The sequence below is a fragment of the Rana temporaria genome, chromosome 5, assembly GCF_905171775.1.
Source record: "Rana temporaria chromosome 5, aRanTem1.1, whole genome shotgun sequence".
In the NCBI taxonomy this organism is placed as follows: Eukaryota; Metazoa; Chordata; class Amphibia; order Anura; family Ranidae; genus Rana; species Rana temporaria.
Window position 1 is genome coordinate 387,110,703 of NC_053493.1, and position 20,034 is coordinate 387,130,736.

The following is a 20,034-nucleotide window of genomic DNA, read 5'->3' on the forward strand; positions in this document are numbered from 1 at the left end:
TCTCCAGAAAAAAAAACGTTCAACTTTAGATACACATTAATAAAACCAATACTTTTTAAGTAAAAAAAAACACCCGAGACCCTAATCCTTTACTTGACTTTTACAGTACAATTCAAGATGTTTGAATGGTTACTGAGCTGCATTGATTTTATGTCTTTTTTTATATCTTCCCGGAGTTCAGCTGTATCTTTTATTTGTACGTAAATAGAATAAAGATTATAGGGACAGAATGTTGCATGACAGATATAACAGAGAAAAGCATGTTGGTGCTTTAGTCAGCTTTCCTTTTCTAATGGTTAAAAAAAAAAATGTTTTCCACGTTTTTTTTTTTTTTTTCTTTTTTTTGTTCAGTGTGCGTTACTATTTTCCTTTTTCTTTTCTTTTCTTTTTTTTTTATATTCTAGATGATCCTAAAGTAGTTGTTGCAAATCTTACGGTAAGCATTACATTTAGTCAACTGTGGTATGGGAAAATTGTAAAAAGAAGTATAACATTTTTCATGCACCTCTGTAGGTATTTACATAGGATTTTAAAGCCCAACTCCAGGCAATAAAACGTTTTCCAATCCAGTGGGGCTGTGCCCACACTGCACGAGTCAACTGCTCCTTTTGTCTAGGGTTGAGGAGAAAGCTTCTACTCGCCTGATCCTTCATTCTGACAGAAAATGGCACTACCCCATGGTTTAGGTGGACTGTTCCTGGTATTTGAAGCCTGCTCTAAGTGTGATGAGGTCAGGAACAGTCCACTATTTAAGACTGCTGGTGTGTGGGGATGCTGGTATAGTCTTGTACTGGGAGGATTGGGTAAATAATAGACATGTGCACTGCCAAAAAATTGGTTTGTTTTTTGTTTTCATTCATTCCCCCCCCCCCCCCCCTGAGTCATTCGTTATGATCGCATTTTGTAAATTTGTAAATTCAAAAATCTGGAAAATTTGAGAGAATAACTAATGACTATTAAATTACAGGTATTGAAATTTCCTTTCAAAATTGGCTGTTGGTGAATGCAAAGAATATGAATTTATCTAAATTACGAATTATCCAAAGTAACGCATCTAAACAAATGGAATGGAACAAATTAATAATAATTAATAATAATTTATTAGTATTATGTGTTGCATTTCATTCATCTAGATACAGCATTTGTTATTTCGGATAATTCATAAACTTTGGATAAATCTGTGTTCCGTTCACTAACAGACAAATTTGAAAGGAAATGCCAATACCTGTAATGTAATAGTTATTAGTTACTGAATTTTTTTTTTTTTAGAATTTATGAATATTTGTTCGTTAATTTGGATATTTCTGAATAAACAAATAAACAAATTTGTCGAAATTCGTGAAAAAATTTACTTGGAACTTCACATGTCTAGTGAATAAATCGAATAAACTTATTTTTTTTTCCCGGAGAAGGGCTTTAGTCAACTGTAGATGTAAATGTATAATGCGGGGATATGTTATAGCCAAAAGTGAAGAATTTAGAATTTCAGAGTTGTCACCAAAAGGCGGTATAGTGGGCATTCCTGTTCCTGTGACATTTGTCTAAGTTGGCCATGCAGTGTTTCTTGGCAATTGGCAGATTACTCCAGTCACACAATGTGGATGGAGAATCCCCTCTGCAGGACATTGTATTCTGACAGAGGCGCCCAAGTGGCTGCAGCTGCTGATCGATGGAACATTTTCCAAAAGGTCCGTTGACAGAAGTTGATTGATCTGTTGAATAGGGGAAGAGCACACTTGCTGATTGAAATTTTGATAGTCCAGCAGGGAATTCGGATCTGTATATAGAGAACATTTACTTTGTAGAGACATTCTCTCATGCCCTGTTGCTTTTCTAGTAGAATAAGTGAAACAAAATCTCCCCAATCCGACAGCAAAAATTAAACTGATGGGAGTTTTAAAACAAACTATGAAGGGGCGATCCCTTATTTTTATATAAACAGGCAGGAAATCCCAGCACACAGTTCAGTCATCAATATTTCTTGACTGCATGGGGCCCTTTTCTTGGAACCAAGAGCAAAATCAAAAATGACATACACGATGCAGTCTTTCAGTAACATTAACACAGCAGGTTTGTTTCCCCCTGTAACATATTTAGATTACTTGATGATCTGGCCAGCAAGTCTGTTATTTTTTCAACTGCCTTTATTAGACCAAGCTGTCCAGGAAAAGTGTCAGTTAGAGCATTGAGACAAACCATTTACACATTTACCACTGGCCGGGCGTTTTTTTTTTTTTTTTATGTCCGTGACCTATAGGACAGATTTGATTGGACATGTCAGTTGTATTGTATTTAACAATGGTTGTTTATATTGTTTAACATGAGTGCAATTCTGATTTTGGCAGTGTAAAAAACCAGACCAGCACTTTAAGCCTTACCTGAAGCAATACCTTCCAAAGAGACTGCACTATGCCAATAACAGAAGAATAGAAGATATTCATCTATTGGTTGACAGGAAATGGCATGTAGCAAGGTAAGTAACCTAAGAAATCCTATAAATACAATGAATTACATTATTCATTTGCTGAACCTCTGATATGGTGTATAGGCTCGTGGTAACTGCAATGGGCTGTTACATCAGCAATGAGAATGAGAAGTATTGTAAAAAGCTGGTTTATTTCAGAAGATTAAAAACTTTCACAAGATGGTAACTAAAGACACACCATCTCTAGTGGGTACAGTACAGGTTCCTCCTCTCCATCTCGCAGTTTGCACCAGTAGAGTTTCCTCTACAGCTATAGATGTAGGCTGGGCTGACGAGCCTGGAAAAGATTAGGCGGCCTGTAGAAGGAGCTAGAGGCTCCAAGCCCATAGCCTGCTACTTGCTTAGTCCTCCTACTCTTCCGGTGATTTCACATCCACCCATGCGTTCCACACTGGTTGGCATGCACTTCCTGGTCTCTACCAGGCTCCCCAGCTCGGCCCACACCATCTACAGCTGTCGGGTCCCCCTTCTGGCAGTACCTGCTGGAAGGAGAAGAGGAACCTGTACTGTACCCACTACAGATGAGCGTGTTTTTTACTTACTACTGTATCTTGTGAGTGGTATGAAATAAACCTGCACTTAGGTGGCACCCCCCTTTTTCTTTCCTTTGTTTCATTACAGAGCTGGCTCAATCTCTGAGGATAGCAGCCACCTGTGTATATTGTCACTCCCCCTCAAAAGACAGTAAAACTCACAAAAGTGAGTGCACCCCAACTAGATGCAAAAATGTTGAAATGTCAAGCTAGGCAAAAATGTATTGCTGATGGAACAAAAAGGAAAATAGAGATGTTTTGCCCCATATAGGGTTATTGCCCAGCAAGCATACGATTATGTATAAGAGGCACTTGCATGGAAGTAGCATAAGGGGTTGCAGGGGTCACAATCTTGTGTGTGTGTGTGGCAGCCCCCCCAGCACCCCCCCCCCAATTACCTTCCTGAGCTCCTTCTCTCTCCAGCGATCTCCTTGATCCCCTCAGCCATCCAGGACACTCCTCCTGATTGTCTGAGACAGAGCAGCGACGCCATTGGCTCCTGCGGCTCCCAATCAGGGGAGAGGGGGGATGGGGCCAGGTCGGGGGGTCCATCTCTGAATGGATTCACAGAGCTCTGACTCAACTTGGGTGCACCCTGTAGCAAGCTACTGGCTAAGGGGCACTCTAAGGAGGGAGGGACTAGGAGCAGCAAAGAGGGAGCTGAGAAGAGGAGAATACAGGCTGCTCTGTGCAAAACCAACTGCACAGAGAATGTAATTATAACATGTTTATTATTTAGAAAAAGAAGGCAAGCCTTTAAATCACTTTAGCATCTAAAATGTTGGCTAATGTAAGCAGTGGTCTGAAAGTGTGTGTACAGTATAGCTAAACTGTTATTTTTAGCTTTGGATAGAGCAGGACAAGGTTATAATGCCTTCTGGGTTGGTTTTTGGTGTTCTTGTCCTGTTTTGGGGGATTCACCTTCACTTTTTTTTTCTCCCAAACAGTTGAGGGAATGTCTCTTTTTGTGTATTGGCCTGAACCTGTAGATATATGGTTTTGCTGTTTTTTCGCCTAAAATCCACCTTCAAGCGTTATACATAAAAAAGTGCCCAGCTTTATTGTTGTGGCACTTATTTTTCAAGCAGCCCTGGCCCCTTTCACCCTTAATTCATTAACAGTTGCTGCCTGGTAACTATTGAAGAGACCGGTCACACCAGCCAGCTATGCCCTACATGACCAAGCTCCTCAATGCCCCTCAGATGACTCCTCCCTCCTGCCCCACTCGAGGCAGAAGATCCTTAGCTGGGTGGTGACGTCACAATGCTTTAAAGAAAATGTTCTCCCAACGGGGGATGGTTGGGGGTAAAAAAAAACTGAGTTCCAAGTGATTTTTCTACTATCCCCCTAGGCCCCTGAAAGTTCTATACTTACCCTATGGGTGTCTGAAACTATTCACATTTGAACCACACAGTCCCTGCAGTGACTACTTTGAGTTGCAATGTCATTGGTTATGAATAACTTGCCTGCATGTCTCATGTTCATTAATGTATAGCATACATTCCTTTTGTAATACTATACATTTTTGTACTCTTCACACAGAAAACCTGTAGATGTCTATAAGAAGCCAACCAAAGGATGTGTTTTCCAAGGAGATCATGGCTATGACAACAAGTTCAGCAGCATGCAGGTAAAAAAGAGAAATTATTTGGAACTCACAAATTACCCTAATGTTAAACTGAAACTGATGTGGGAATTGCTTTTTATTGTTTTTATTTATCTTTTTAAGACTGTATTTGTTGCATATGGACCTACATTCAAATACAAGTCAAAAGTACCTCCGTTTGAAAATATAGAGTTATACAATGTTATGTGTGGTAAGTAAATTTCCTACATGTTTTAATATAGTATGGACATATTTGTACTTTTACTGTGATACTTAGAAATCTTAAATAAGGCTTCACTTTGACGTTGGGTCAGCCCCTGTCTGGCATCAAGATCTCCCTAACATAATTCTTGAGTCCACCTAAGTCCACCTAAGCGTTTTGAATATTCCCATTGCTGCTACTAGAGGGAGAGCAAAAGAGCACACTACACATATGCAGGGTTTAGAACAGGAGTCTCCAAACAATTTGATCAAAGGGCCAGTTTACGGTCCTTCAGAATTTAGGGGGGGGTGGCGGTGTTTGGCCAGTGAAAGATAAAAATTTCCCTAGGCATCAGTGGAAGAAAACAATGCCTCGCCATTGGTGTTAGTTAAAGGGGTAGTTCCCCAAGGGCCAAATAAAGACAAGAAAGGGGCCACATCTGGCCCTTGGGCCACAGATTTAGAGAACCCCTGCGTTTATAACAAGTTGAAAACCCCCTCCTGACGCAACAGGGCAGAACAGAGCTATCTTTAGGAGTTTTGGGGACCATGCTCTGGGGAAGGGAGGGGCACAAATGGCCAACAGGTATAGAAATTATATTAATCAAGATGTTTAAAAGCTACATCATTTATCTTTACCTACTGGGCCCCAATGACTACTTAGGCTTTTTTTTTTCCAAAGGTGAACAAACCCTTAAACTATCCATCTACCAAACATGGAAATACGTATATCAGTTGAAGGTGGGCTGAAACTTTATTTTTGAAGGGTTTAGCGTTTAAGTCCTTCAGGCACAAGCTGACATTCTCTGCCCTCTTCTTGGAATTAAGTAATTTTAATACTTAAAGTGTATAGTCAAACCTTTCTTTACGTTTTTGATACAGTATGGATGATTAGGACCCCTGCCATGTTTTATTGCTGTTGCTAAAATGGAAAGTAACGGAAAATACCAAATTTATGAAGTTATCACCAAAGCAATAGGGTAAATCTTACAATTGGGATATTTTTTTCTGGTGACAACTGTGTAAGAAAGGAATTCCCTTAACATTTTAGAGATTTAAGGGAATTCATAACATTTTTGAGATTTAAGAGAAAAAAAAAAAATCCCATGGGACACCAAGGGCAAAAAACAAAAATGAGTATTTTTGATTTAAGATTTAGCCTCTCCCTACTCTAGGCAACACTAAAAGAAAATCAAGTTTTGGCTATACATAAACTTTTGCTTCTTTCATAGAGCTCTCTTAACATAAATCCTAGTCATCTTTTGTGTTCTGCATGTTTAGACCTTCTTGGATTGAAACCTGCCCCCAACAATGGAACCCATGGAAGCTTAAATCACCTCCTAAGATTGCCAACCCACAAGCCAGCCTTGCCAGATGACGTCTCCAAACCAGTGCCAGTTGTTGTCTCTCCATCCACTGTGAATGAAGAGCTAGGATGTTCATGTGACGTTCAGGTAAAATAATCCTTGTTTATTGTCCCATTTATTTATAGGAGTAACTATGGAGGCTGAGGTTTAGCAAAGAAATGTAAAGCTTTTAAAGGGAAGCTATTGTGGTAAAAATTTGAAAACTGCCATTGCCGAGTTGGTTTTTAAAGACCCAAGCCTATTATCTTTATTCTTGTAGCCATGATTTTTAAGTTACTTTCTTGAACCACGTATGTAGCCAATGACCTTGAAATGTCCAGCCAAACCTCACTTCCGTTTTCCACTTTTATTTACTTACTGTACCCTCAGGGTATAGGTGTTTTGTTATGCCATTTTTCTTGTGTTCTTGGGCATTCTTAGGAACAGCCTCAATTGTGATTTAAATGTGTTTTAATGATTTTTTTTTTCAATAAATATTAAATTTTTAAGATAATACGCCTCCAAAGTCCATCATCTGCCATATTTTTTTCCAAATCTGAGTTATCGGGACGTGTCACTGTGTATTCCTTAAATTCACATCCACAGCTCCACTCTGTGATGATCTGATTTGTTATTTCAAACCTCACTTCCTGTCAACCTGCTAGTGTTTGGCAAATAGAAAGTGAGGAAATATCTGCAACCGGGTCACAGGCAAAAATAAAAGTGCTTTCTTTTAATGGCATAGGGGAGAGCTAAAAACCATGATCGTTTTTTTTTGTTTTGTTTTTATTATCTGTGTCTTTTTAACAGATAGCAGATCAAGAAGGAATGGGAAAATTTCTCTAAGGAGCTGACAGCAGTAAAATCCTGGCAGAAATTAGAATCCTCTCCATCCAAACTAGTAAAACATTTCTGGCTTGACTTTATCCTGGCCATCCATGTGGCAATTTTACTTTTGACCGGGATTTAAACATACAAATAAAAGTGATGGTCTGAAACAAATTTACCACCCACAAGTTGGATAGTCCACCTGAATTCAATTGATTAAACTTGGCCTTAAATGGACAGCTTTCATAAAGTTTATTCAAATCGATCAAAACAAACAAAAAAAAAAAAAATCTATTTCAATCTTTTTCTGCTGGAGTTTGTTTGACACAATTATTATTTTATTTTCTTAGGCTTGATCAAAACCAGTAATTTTCATGTTCAGTCATTTGGAATTTCAGTTATAGTTGGATAATAGTTAAAATAGTTAAAGTTGCAAACAAACTTGTTTCAGGTCAGTGAATTCCAATAGCCTCGGAATTGAGCTTCTGTTATCGCAAAGTGGCGTAATAATTTTTTTGACCCAAGGAGTCATTTTCTTTCTGATTAAATATACCTGTTAATGTTAAACATTATTTCATGTCTGCATTCAGTTTTAATAACATGTATATTTTCTTTTTCTTTTTTTGTGTTTTGTTCACTATGAAGAATAAAGCTGAAGAACTTAATAAGAGACTTTATGTCAAAGCAACCGATGGTAAGGATAATGCAATTTTTTCTTTGGTGTCTGTGCCTTTTTGTGTGCAACTTTATTGATAATAAAGAATTGTTTGTATATGAAGATTTTCAGCTGTCCAGGTTATTGATGCTTAGTGTTTGTGTGTAAATCAAACCAATGTGGACTTGATGGTGGTTGAATTTTAATGACTGGAAAAAAATAATAAAATAACACTGTATGACGGATTCTTATGAAAAATAATGACTAGGTTGTGGCCCAGTAAATCTTTTAATAGGCCTCAGGACTAAAACGTGTTTGTGCTGGAGAGAGAATGGCTGTGGTGGTCTACTGTTGAAACCTAACTTTATTCAAAAGGTTTTTTTTTAATTATTGGACAGAATATTTTTTTTGGTGGTCTGTGTTCTACTGGGCAGATTTACCCTAATTTACTGTCCTGATAATAGGTTGTTACCAGGACTGAAAGTGATGGAATATATTTTTGTGCGGGACAGAGCAGCAAAAGTACAGTTATTTATTATAGTTAGAAAAGGCTAGAACATCAGATTTTTTATTTTTCTCCCTTTCCCGATGATACCCATTCTTGCTTATTCCCTAGAGTCTTTAGGACTGGAGGTGAACTGGGCATATACTAGTAGAATTTCGAATTAAAATTATCGGTACATTCGAAAGTGCCTCAAAAGTATTTCAAGATTTTGTGTTCTTTTAACATTCGATTTTGGTATTAATGACCATTAACTGATTTGAAAACCATTTACAATGTTTAAAATGTGTGCATTCGAGAAAAGTTTCTATCCTGTTCCTTTTTGAATTTTCTCTTAACTGCGGTCGAAAGAAACATTTGACCCCACTAATGATTAGAAAAATAAATGAACATAGACTAGAGTAGAATTCTAGGATGCACCATTAGAGGGATCACTAGCAGAAGGAAGGAAGTCCAAATTCCCCTATATAGATCCTTAGTTAGACCTCATTTAGAACACTGGGCCAGATCCACAAAAGGGATACGCAGGCGTATCTACTGATTAGAATTGAAGTCGAAGTCTAGTCAAATCCTAACTATGCTTAAAACTGCTCCCACCCCCATTCTAAGCTTATTCTAGGGAAGAAAGATGACCCCTGAATGCTGCACATACAAAGTGTCCTACAGAAATGAGTGGATTGGCAACCTCAGCCTGGACTCCAACCAGGCCACGCATGGCCACGCATGGCTGTGGTCGCCACTCCACTAATTTCTGTAGGACACTATGGATGTGCAGCATTCAGGGGTCCCCCTTCTTCCCTCGAGCGAGTGGAGGAGCTAGGAAGGGCTCCATCCCCTGCCAGCACTCTAAACAGCGGTTACTGACGCACTGGTTTAATGCCCTCTTTCTACCGAGCCTCAGCGTCACGCTACCTATTTACTAATCACACTAAGCTTTTTCTAACTGCCCTGTAAAAGAAAGATCTCTATACTTATTCTGAGGGTGCTCCTGTAAAGTCATATGATCTCCTCTTCAGGGGCCTGCTTCATTAAAGATGAGAGATTGCAAACCACAGATGCAGAGCCTATGCAGTGATGTCCCTCATAGGCTTACTACATGTCATCTGTTGTCAGCTGTCCCTCCTCTACACTGAAGCCGGCATTGGATGCCAATCATGTTACCGGACCGGAGCTCCCTCAGCATAGGTATAGACATCTTTACTTTACAGGGTAGTTAGAATAGGATTAGAAAGGGGGTGAGGGCATGTTAAAGCATAGTTAAGATTTGAATGGACTTCCATTTAAAATGGCTATTGATAAAAGTATTCTTTCTTTAAAAGATGTTGGGTAAAGCTACCCAGGTACCTGGAAATTGGGACACCTGTCAATTCTTCAAGGCAGTGGGCCATTCAATTTCCAGAGTAAGGGCTAAAACTGAGCAAGGTAAGCAATGCATCCTAAGGCAGCTCCAGATCACCTACATAACAGGTAGAACAAAGGCTTGCATAGACATGTTGGCCTTCAATGATTGCATCTTCCATCCTGTTTGAAGGATATATGGCTACAAAAAAAGTATCTCACAGGAAAATAGTTGAGATAAACTCTTATAATTAGGGATTTTAAGGCAAGTCTCATCTTGGGTATTACTGGTTTTGTTTTTCTTCTTTTCTTATAATGGGCCAATTTTTGGATAACAAAGTTTTCACAGATAGCAGTGCTAATGTTTGGTTAGGAATGTTTGAGTTGGAATGTCAGGTTAAAGTGGAAATACACAGTTTCTGAGCACCACAAACTAAAAATGCTGTTCAGTTCATTTTTTTATTATTCAAAGCAAACTCTCCCATCCATCCATCCAGGTCTTCATGTTTTATTTTGTTGAGTAATAACTTTGAAAAACACCCTCCTAGCTTTTCTAGTGGCAGACATCTTTAGTAAGGGTAGATGATTAATGTACTGTTTTATTTACTGGAATCAATCTGCCCTTAGCTTAGGCAGAAGGGTGTGCTTAGAGAGAGAGAGACACTCCTGCCCCTAAAAAATTACCATGAAGACTCCTGGAATGTATGAAATCATTTTGGGCTAGGTCGGAAACCCAGAAGCAACTGGGGAAAAAAAAAGTTTGAAAAAAAGTTTTTGGTGCTGAAAATGCCCTCCTTGGCTTATACTCGAGTCATCTTTTTGCACCTGATCGCTTGGACTTTGGGGACCATGAAACTTAACACACCTGTAGCCCCAGTTCTTCTCTAGAAGTGTGCAAAGTTTGCTGTCTGGGGGACCTACGGCCGGGGAGCACCGATTTTTCAAAGCCGGGCACCCCTTCTATATACTCCAATGTTAAACGTAAGTCTAGGCATGGGCACAGTGAGGCATGCAGATGGACACCCTAGGCTTATACTCGAGTCAATACGTTTTCCCAGTTTTTTTGTGGTAAAATTAGGTGCCTCAGCTTATATTCGGGTCGGCTTACACCAGAGTATAATAATAATAATAATAATAATAATAATAATATTAATAATAATAATAATAATAATGTTTACACTTATATAGCGCCAATTACAGCGATGCCGCTGTGTCTAAGCACTGATAATGGTTGTCATTATTACCCAACTCAATGGTACTCACACCAGAGTATATACGGTATGCCTTCCTATAGTTCCACTTTAATTTTCAATATTTTGCGTATGTTTTCCTGGGGGTACCTTTTTATTAATATGCTGAAAACCTGGTGCTTCAGACTAAACCTTCCTCCATCTAATGTACCTTAACCAAATGCCATTAATTATCACAGTAATTCAATAAGCTAAACTCTGGGCACAAAAACCTTTTATTTATTTTTATATATATATATATATATATATATATATATATATATATATATATATATATATATATATATATATATATATATATATATATATATATATATATTATATATATAAAATATAATATATAATATATTTATTATAATTTCTCAATAGAGACAAAGAATATTAGTCGGTTTTCCAGGTATTACCTTGTAAAGTAGCAGTAATGTCACTGTACATAGCCTGTGCAGATCTGCGGGAGGTACCCAGAGGGCCCCACCCCCCTACAGGCTGCCTACACAAGACTACAAGAGGGGGTGGATACAAGACCAGTCACCCTGCACAAGGAGAAAGCAATAACTGGTCCTTATTACAGGAAGCTTCTAGACAGAGGGAAAGTTTAATAGATTATTGGACAGATTGGAAAAAATATACAAACCATGCCAAGATTTACTTATTATTTATTTACTAAAGATATGTTTATTCCAGAATTCAGCTTTAACTTTAGTCCTATCATTTCTGTGAATATGTTGTGCGATTGAGTAAATGTTATTGGTATTGGCATTATGAATTAGAAATTTTAATGACTTCTGTTTATATACGGTAGATTAGATTGATGGATTCCATTCAAATGTATCTAGATGTTTTTTAGTTTGTATCCCACAGGTTCTGTTACTAATGTAGACCCATAATAATAAGTGCTCATCTATAAAATGAATAAATCATCTTCTATTGTTCCTCATCATTTGAATGTAATGTTATGATTTGCAGTCATAGAGCTTCTTTTGTTCAACTCATTTAAATTCTGTTTCCAAAAAGAAGTTACCATAATTCCTCTTTGTATAATTTAATGATGGTTTTGTGAATCTGTATGTAAAGTTATCACCATTGTATCAGGGACGGTAGACAAATTTTTTCTATAATGCCTCGTCATCAACATGTATTGGATGCCATTTCTGCAATAAAACATTTTTAAACCTTAGCCAGTCTTGGAAACTTAGCCAGAAAAAGGGGAGTTTTGCCAAGTAGTGATTGATGTGCAGATTGATTACACTTCTGGTCTCTTCAATCAGAGCCTTGTATGCAGGTTTCCACGATCGGGACCTTGAGGCAGGCCTGGATTGGCCAATCGGGAGAACCGGGATAATTCCCGGTGGGCTGGTCGGGTTGCGGGCCGGTGAACCGTCCGTTAATTTACGGACAGCACGTAAATGTAACCCCCTTTTTGGGGTGTCCGTAAGGTCCGTTATGGGCATCGGGTGCCCGTAAAAAAGATGGCCGCGGCGTGCCGACCATGCAACTGCGCCGGGCGAGGCCTCCGCTCCACGCCAATGAATGTTACTGGAGCTGAACCAATCAGCACACTGTCGGCTGCTCACTAGAGGCTTAACTATGGAAGACAAACAAGGCTCTCACCAGGCGCCTACAATAGGAAGTGTGCTGAGGGACAGACAGTGATCCTAGACCGGCAGTGAGGGCTCCTGTGAGTAACCAGCCTGTGTGTCCTGTGAAGGAGCTGACTGGCTGCAGGGAAAAGCTGCAAACACACGGAGGGGGGGGCACAGGTGCCCGGCTGCAGACCACACTGTCCTCTGTACTGCAGACATTTTATTGTGGCTCAAGTCTCTCTACTGGAGCTGGCATGTCTGGGCTATGTGACAGTATTACATTGTGACATATAGGCAGGTGCACATTTCGGCGGCAAGAGCTGGCAGGAGGTGGTGGTGGGAGCAGGAGGTGATGGCGGCAAGAGCTGGCAGGAGGTGGTAGTGGGGGCAGGAGGTGTAATGGCGGCAAGAGCTGGCAGGAGGTGGTGGTGGCAGGAGCTGGTGGTGGCAGAAGGTGGTGGTGGGGGCAGGAGGTGATGGCAGAAGGTGGTCAGGGCAGGAGGTTATAGTGGCAAGAGCTGGCAGGGGGTGATGGTAGGAGCAGGAACTGGCAGGAGGTGATTGTGGCAAGAGCTGGTAGGGGGTGATGGTGGTAGGGGAAGGAGGTGATAGTGGCAAGAGCTGACAGGAGCTGATTGTGGCAGGAGGTACAGGTGGTGGGGGAAGGAGGTGATGGTGGCAAGAGCTGGCAGGAGGTGGTGGGTGCAGGTGGTGGTGGGGGCAGGAGGTGATGGGTGCAGGTGGCAAGAGCTGGCAGGAGGTGATAGTGGCAAGAGCTGGCAGGGGGTGATGGTAGGGGCAGGAGCTGGCAGGAGGTGATAGTGGCAAGAGCTGGCAGGGGGTGATGGTGGTAGGGGCAGGAGGTGATGGTGGCAAGAGCTGACAGGAGCTGATTGTGGCAGGAGGTGCAGGTGGTGGGGGAAGGAGGTGATGGTGGCAAGAGCTGGCAGGAGGTGGTGGTGGGGGCAGGAGGTAATGGGTGCAGGTGGCAAGAGCTGGCAGGAGATGATAGTGGCAAGAGCTGGCAGGGGGTGATGGTGGGGGCAGGAGCTGGCAGGAGGTGATGATGGCGGCAGGAAGTTATGATGGTGGCAGGAAATGGCCGGAGGTGATGGTGGCAGGAGATGATGGTGGCGGCAGGAGGTGATGGTGGCAAGAGCTGACAGGTGATGGTAGCAAGAGCTGACAGGAGGTGATGGTTGCAAGAGCTGGTGGGGGCAGGAGGTGATGGGGAACAGAAACCGATGGACTATTATAGCGGAAATAACAGAAATGTATTTTTTACCTTAATATCTACCTTAAATCCTATTGCTTTTTGCACAGTGTACTTATTTGTAGCCTAAATACTGAAATATGCACTAAAAACTGTAATTTTGTAACTTTTGTAAAATGTCCATAAAAATTTGCTTGTGCCAGTAAATGTTGGGTGTTGTGCCAGTAAATTTCAATCTGGTAGGTTGGCAACACTGCTCCTGCGTTCCAGCACCCGAGGCGCGGACATTATTTTAATAGTCGTGAACTAAAGTGGGCTGGTCTAAGGCATGAAACTCCAGGGCTGAAAATGAGTCCCACTCCGGCCCTGCCTTGAGGGCAGGTGTTTGCCATGTGGGTGCACTTGGAGTCTGGTTTGTTAGTGTGCATAATGGGAGCCATGTGGGCGCACTTGGAGTCTGGTTTGTTAGTGTCCATAATGGGAGCCATGTGGGCAGGTGTCCATAATGGGAGCCATGTGGGCAGGTGTCCATAATGGGAGCCATGTGGGCAGGTGTCCATAATGGGAGCCATATGGGCAGGTGTTTTGCAATGGGGGAGTCCTGTTGGCAGGCGTCCGCACCGAGAGTTCTGTGGGTAGCTGTTCCTAATGGGAGCCTTGTGGGTAGGTGCTTGCAACAAGAGCCTTTTAGAGTTTTGCCATGCAGTGGTATGATTTACACATTCAGATTACACTTCTGGATCCTACAGGCCAGTTTTTACAAAGGATGTCTTCTGGGCAAGTGTCTACAACAGAAGCCTTGTAGTCTTGTAGTAAAAACGCATTCATAGACCTTTTCTCTGCACATTGGATATATTCTCCACATTTACTCTATGGTATAGAGCACATGTTCCAGCCCGTGCTGGTCCTCTCTTTAACAAATAAATGTAATGCAACCAAAATTGGATATCTGGATAGTCCCACGTAGGCCAAGACCTGGATTGGTACAATTAAGAGAGGTCTGTAGGCTGCGCTTGGCTTTGTTGACTTTTCAAATTTCACTCGCTTACAAACTTGCAAGAGTAAAACAATCAGAATTTGAATTGATTTCTGCCCTTTAATTATCCTTACTGCTGTTGAAAATAAAGCAAAAAAGAACATGGTTGGCTTTCATGATTGATGGAAAAATCTAACGCTCACTTTAGTAGACAAAACTTGATTAACCGTAACTAATTTTAGGACAGCAAATTCATAATTTGGTCAAAGTGCTAAACCTACTAGTATAGACGCATTCTGCCTTCCTATGTTTTATTAAAGCATAACTAAAACCAAAAACAGAAAATCAATCTATTGTTTAGTACTCCTTAGGTCAAGTGGCTGTATTAGTTTATTTTGTTTGATATCTTTATTTGTACCTGGTATTCCAGCGAATAGCATTCTTCTTCTTCCCTTTTGTCTATGCTCACACCTCCACTGTGGCACTGCACTCAATTATTGCAGGAGCCATGGTTATCATACAAACATGTCCACCCTTCTTCTTCTGCATTACACGGGAGACTGATGGGACTGGCAGTTTACACTACTTTATTTTTCGCTGAACGAAAGTGGACATGGCATTTCTGACAAGATCAACAGGTGTTTTCTGTATTTGCTAAATATTCTTAACCTAAAAAAAAGAAAACTAATGTAGCCACCACATCTAAGATATTGTAATCTTCAAAGAGTCACATTTATTGGGTTTAGTTATCCTTTAAGATAAACACTGATTGAAGCTCACAGGGATTTTATCGTCAAACTGCAGTAATGCTTGTATTTGTTTGTATTAACAGATGTGGCAGTAGACGAGCTTAGCAATGAAATTAAGGAGGTGCTACCAAGGAACTCAGGTTTGTCGATCTATTACTTGTGTAGATTTAACCTGCTCTTGTAAAATTACGTCTCGAAGGGTGATTTTCCAGAGGTGTAAGTTAGAAACCAACTGAGAAATAAAGCTGGACTGACAACTGCCACATCTGGTAAATCATGACCCACATGTCGTCTGTCCTGAGACTGGGGAATAGGGAAATCTTTGTGTCCGTCCATCTGTGTCTTTTGTGTATGTCAAAGTGGTAGATAAATAAGGAATCATTATATCGTATTTCTCTCAACAATAAAAGGCTTGCAGACTGAGGATGGCATTGCAGGGTCTGCGCTCTTAGAAAGGTTAAGTGGCAGCTCAGAAGACGCAACTTTAAGTACTTCTTCGTGGGAACACCAGCAGGAGTCCTCGGGAATGGCAATGACGAGTGGAGCTGGTGAGCCTTTGAATCAGGACATATTGATGGCTGTCCAGCTCTTAAACACCCCTAACACCGTTTTTGTTCGTTTTTCAACATTTGGATCACATGTAATAGTACTACAATACTGTCCTTAATTTAGACTCTACCGAAGCATAGTTCTGTCATATCTATGGTGCTCCTAAAGCACACTAGGCTTGAGTCATTGAACATGGTTCTGTTAGAAAAGGGGGTACAGACATTGTCCTTTTTGATGAAGGATTTCATGCACTTCAAAGGTTTTGTCCTTTTTTTAGCTTCTCGGGTTTTCCTATGTTCTGTTTACTGTCTTTCTCATACCATGGTGGCAATACTTCTGTTTTATATCCCTGTTGGGGAGATTTTCCCTTGCATCCTTTAAGATTTACCCTCTTCTCTAGGAGAAGAGATATTGTTTCAGAGAGAAAATTGCTAAGTAATACCACTGAGGTTCAACAATGGTTTTCTATCTTGAGTTCTCTCAATTATTTCCTGTATCTGTCCCTTCAGCATATTGGCTTCCATAGAAACATACATCTGTGATAGCCAGGATCATATGGTATGCAGGTCAAACTTGATACAATGTGAAGAAAAAATCAGACCTAAAAAAATCACAAGAGCATCTCCACTTCCACACCAGTATGAACCCCAGGTATATCAGCCTCAATAGCTCTAGTTCCTGTAAACTTTGTGAGCATAAATTTGAGGAGAGAGAAGTCAAATAACGGCCCTTCACAGTACTTTCTTTGGTAAAAACATAAGCAATATGTGACAGCCAAACAAACCCAGCAGAATGCTAATGTGTTTCAGCTGAAGCCTTAATCCTAGCTCGACTAAGGCTGGGTTCACACTACTACACTACTTTCATCCTACTTTGCTCTGCTACATTGGTCCTACATTTATCCTACATTGGTCCTACATCCATCCTACTTTCATGAACAGGATACTACTTTGGTCCGACTTCAATGATATTCAATGGGCTGAAGTAGGATCAATGTAGGACCAAAAGTAGTACAGGGAGCATTTTCAAAGTCGGACCGACTTGTGTAGGACCAGTTAAGACGGCTGTCATAGGGAAACATTGATTTTCACACGTCATGCTACATGAGGCTCCCAATGTAGGACCGTTTGTCGGACAAGTGTGAACCCAGCTTAAGGCTTTAGTTGAAACATGTTGGCTGTGAAGGATTGGTATTGGACTCCATCTTTCTCCTCAAAGTAAAAATCTGTGGTCAACTTAAGTGGAAGCTGCGTGCCAAAAACATTCAGAAGATCCACAAGTATAATTGGCAGAAGTTTTATGTTTTAATTCTCAACTATTCCGTAAAATTTGTGCTTGAGCCTGCCCAACGAGTTTTCATGTTGGTCTTAAAGCGGAAATAAACCTTCCTCTCCTTTACAGCCAAGAAAGCTTTCATCTTAACTTCTGTATGATCTGTAGTGGCCATTGTGCTGTACATGTAATTTAGTTATGACACCAGCCATTTCTTGACATTATGGTAGAGAGCACAAGCTTGTGCGATAGTTCTCATTTACGGCATGCCTTGAACGTAACTCGTAGACAGGTGCAATCTGCTTCCTCCACTGTAGGCGGTGCCCGACCACAGCAGTATCACAACCTGGAGAGAAAGTCAAGAGAAACTGTTTCTCGGTGGTTTTTACTGGTTCCTGGAGTCAGCATTTGGGTTAGCTACGTTACATCCAGGTGACCCATCTTTGGGTCAGCGGAGTCTTTATAAGTCCCTGTCCCAAGGTTTTGGCATGCATTTTGCGACGTGGCTAGAGTAGGGAAAGTAATAGCGGCAGGGAAAGGTTAGGCATTCCTGTACTGTAGCCTCCCTTTTGGATCATGACTGGCCAGGCCACATTACACCCTCTGAAGACACACTATCTGTGCGTCTTGACATTGTGCCTCTCTGCCAAGAACTGAATTGTAAGTGTTACCCTAAGAGCCAGTTCACACTGGGGTGGCACGATTCGGGGGCGACTAGGCAAGGCGTCCTGAAGACGACTTCAGAGGCGACTTGCAAAATGACTTCTGTATAGAAGTCCATGCAAGTCGCCCTGAGTCGCCCCCAAAGTCATACAAGAACCTTTTTCTAAGTCGGAGCGACTTGCGTCGCTCCTATTAGAACGGTTCTATTGAATACAATGGGACGCGACTTGTCAGGCGGCTGAGTCGCCTGACGAGTCACCCCAGTGTGAACCGGCTCTAAGTGGCCCTCTCCCGCTAGAGTTGTTTGTAGTTTTCTGCAGTACAAATTCTGAGCTCATTTGCAACAAGACTCTGTGTCTTTACTGCCCCCGAATCCCGCTGCTCCCATCCACAAACTGTTTGGTTCCGTTTTATAATATGATGGACATACTTATGGAAGGTAAGGGACAAGTTTGATGCTTTTTAAGGAAAACTCAACATTTACATATAACTTAATTTGCCTCAATCTTTATATTAACTGATTGTTTAGATATGATTTTTAAGCTCTCAATAATTTACTCGAGGTTAAGTAAACAAAAGTCTTCTTTCTCACTTTGGGAGGTATGGAATACCTCCATTGTCCACAAGAACTACCCTCCAGTCATTCCATTCCATTTACACTGAACAATGTTCCCTTAATATTTAAATATATCCATTTGATTTTCTTTTACCCTTCCAAACCTCATGCTTTTAATACTGCTAGCTTTGAATTAACATTTTAAATGACAATTATTCATATCTATAGCTGTATAGAATATGAAATTTTAAAATGATTCATACACTGCCACATGGCCTTGTGCAATCACAACCTGTTTTCATTGTTTCCTTGCTGTCAGCCAATCTGTCAGTTTTTATTTCTGTGCGATTTCTAAAATGTTTATTTCATGTCAGTTAAAGGTGTTCTTTTTAAAGGCTTTGAAAAGCTTTATGGAATTCTTGTTTTCCACAAAATATATTGTTTTGGTTTGAAAACTATAATTTATAAGAAAAGTCCTGTTGCTTTGAGGATTTTTACTTATCGATAGAGTAGAGCCGGCCATATGTACACACGACCAGTTTTCACAACGAGAAAACTGCAATTTTTTATATCGGTCGTGAAAACTGGTCGTGTGTATGCTCCCTAGCAGTTTTGTCCGTGAAAAAACTGCCCGCAAAAAATTGAAACCAGCTCTTTTTTCTCATCTTGTGCATGCTCAGAATCAAGTATGTAGCCCAAAAGCAGCCCAATGGGTGGCGCCATATAAAAAGGAACTTCCCCTTTTATAGTCCCGTCGTACATTTTTGTACGTCACCACGCTTTGGTCTGACTTTTTTTTTGTTGCATTAAACGTATGTATGCAAGTCAGGCTGGAGAGGAATCGCGTCGGGAAAAAACGTTTTTTTCTGCCGAGAAAAATGGTTGTGTGTACGAGGCAATACACTTAGGCCTCGTATACATGAGCGGACAGATCCGATCGTGTGTACAGGCTAGCGGACAGATTTCCAACGGACAAATGTTTCTTAGCATGCTAAGAAACATGTCCGCTGGAAAGCTGTCCGGCGGACATGTCCGCTGGTTAGTACGTCTAACCAGCGGACCGAAATCCCGCGCATGCGTGGAAGCATTGAACTCGCGCGAGAGAGAACGTCGGTGTCGTCTACGTCACCGCGGATTTCGGTTTGGTGGTGTGTACAGCCATCAGACCAAAATCTCCGGAGCGGACATGTCCGATGAAAACGGTCCGCGGACCATTTTCATCGGACATGTCCGCTGGTGTATACGAGGCCTTAGGGCCCTTTCACATGGGGCAGATCAGTAATGATCCGCCTCCGTGTATCCGTAAAATCCCTGTTGAGCCGTTGGCTGACAGGGCGGTCCCCGCACACTGTGCAGGGACCGCCCTGTCTTTTCTCCGTTCTCCCCTATAGGGGGAATGGATGAACACGGACCGTGTGTCCGTGTTCATCCAATCCGATGACGGAAGAAAAAAAAAATAGGATTTTCTTCCGTCCGCATCGGATCTTTGCGGAGGCGGATGATTACGGGTGTCAGCGGATGTTCATCCACTGACACCCGCAATCACATAGGGACCAATGTATGTCCCGTTTTCATCCGCAAACGGATGGATGAAAATGCAGACATACGGTCCGCACATGTGAAAGGGGCCTAAGATTTAACATTTGTACGAACATTCTCATCAGTACATTTGATGGCTTAATGAATGTTGTTCAAAAGTACTTTCTTTTAACGCTTGACTTTGGAGTGA

The 20,034-nt window shown here is 41.2% G+C and overlaps 1 protein-coding gene across 10 annotated transcripts in view; it reads left to right on the forward strand.

Moving 5' to 3' along the window:
* Nucleotides 1-20,034, forward strand: part of ENPP2 (ectonucleotide pyrophosphatase/phosphodiesterase 2) — a 205,368-nt gene that overhangs the window by 128,859 nt on the left and 56,475 nt on the right. For 5 of the 10 annotated variants that reach the window (XM_040354894.1, XM_040354893.1, XM_040354895.1 and 2 more), the window contains 8 exons: nucleotides 405-436; nucleotides 2,346-2,473; nucleotides 4,561-4,648; nucleotides 4,748-4,835; nucleotides 6,107-6,279; nucleotides 7,645-7,693; nucleotides 15,349-15,405; nucleotides 15,676-15,813. In XM_040354894.1, the coding sequence (XP_040210828.1) occupies nucleotides 405-436; nucleotides 2,346-2,473; nucleotides 4,561-4,648; nucleotides 4,748-4,835; nucleotides 6,107-6,279; nucleotides 7,645-7,693; nucleotides 15,349-15,405; nucleotides 15,676-15,813 (753 nt within the window). The remainder of the gene's footprint in view (nucleotides 1-404; nucleotides 437-2,345; nucleotides 2,474-4,560; nucleotides 4,649-4,747; nucleotides 4,836-6,106; nucleotides 6,280-7,644; nucleotides 7,694-15,348; nucleotides 15,406-15,675; nucleotides 15,814-20,034) is intronic. The other 5 variants (XM_040354898.1, XM_040354899.1, XM_040354901.1 and 2 more) reach the window with 2 other exon arrangements.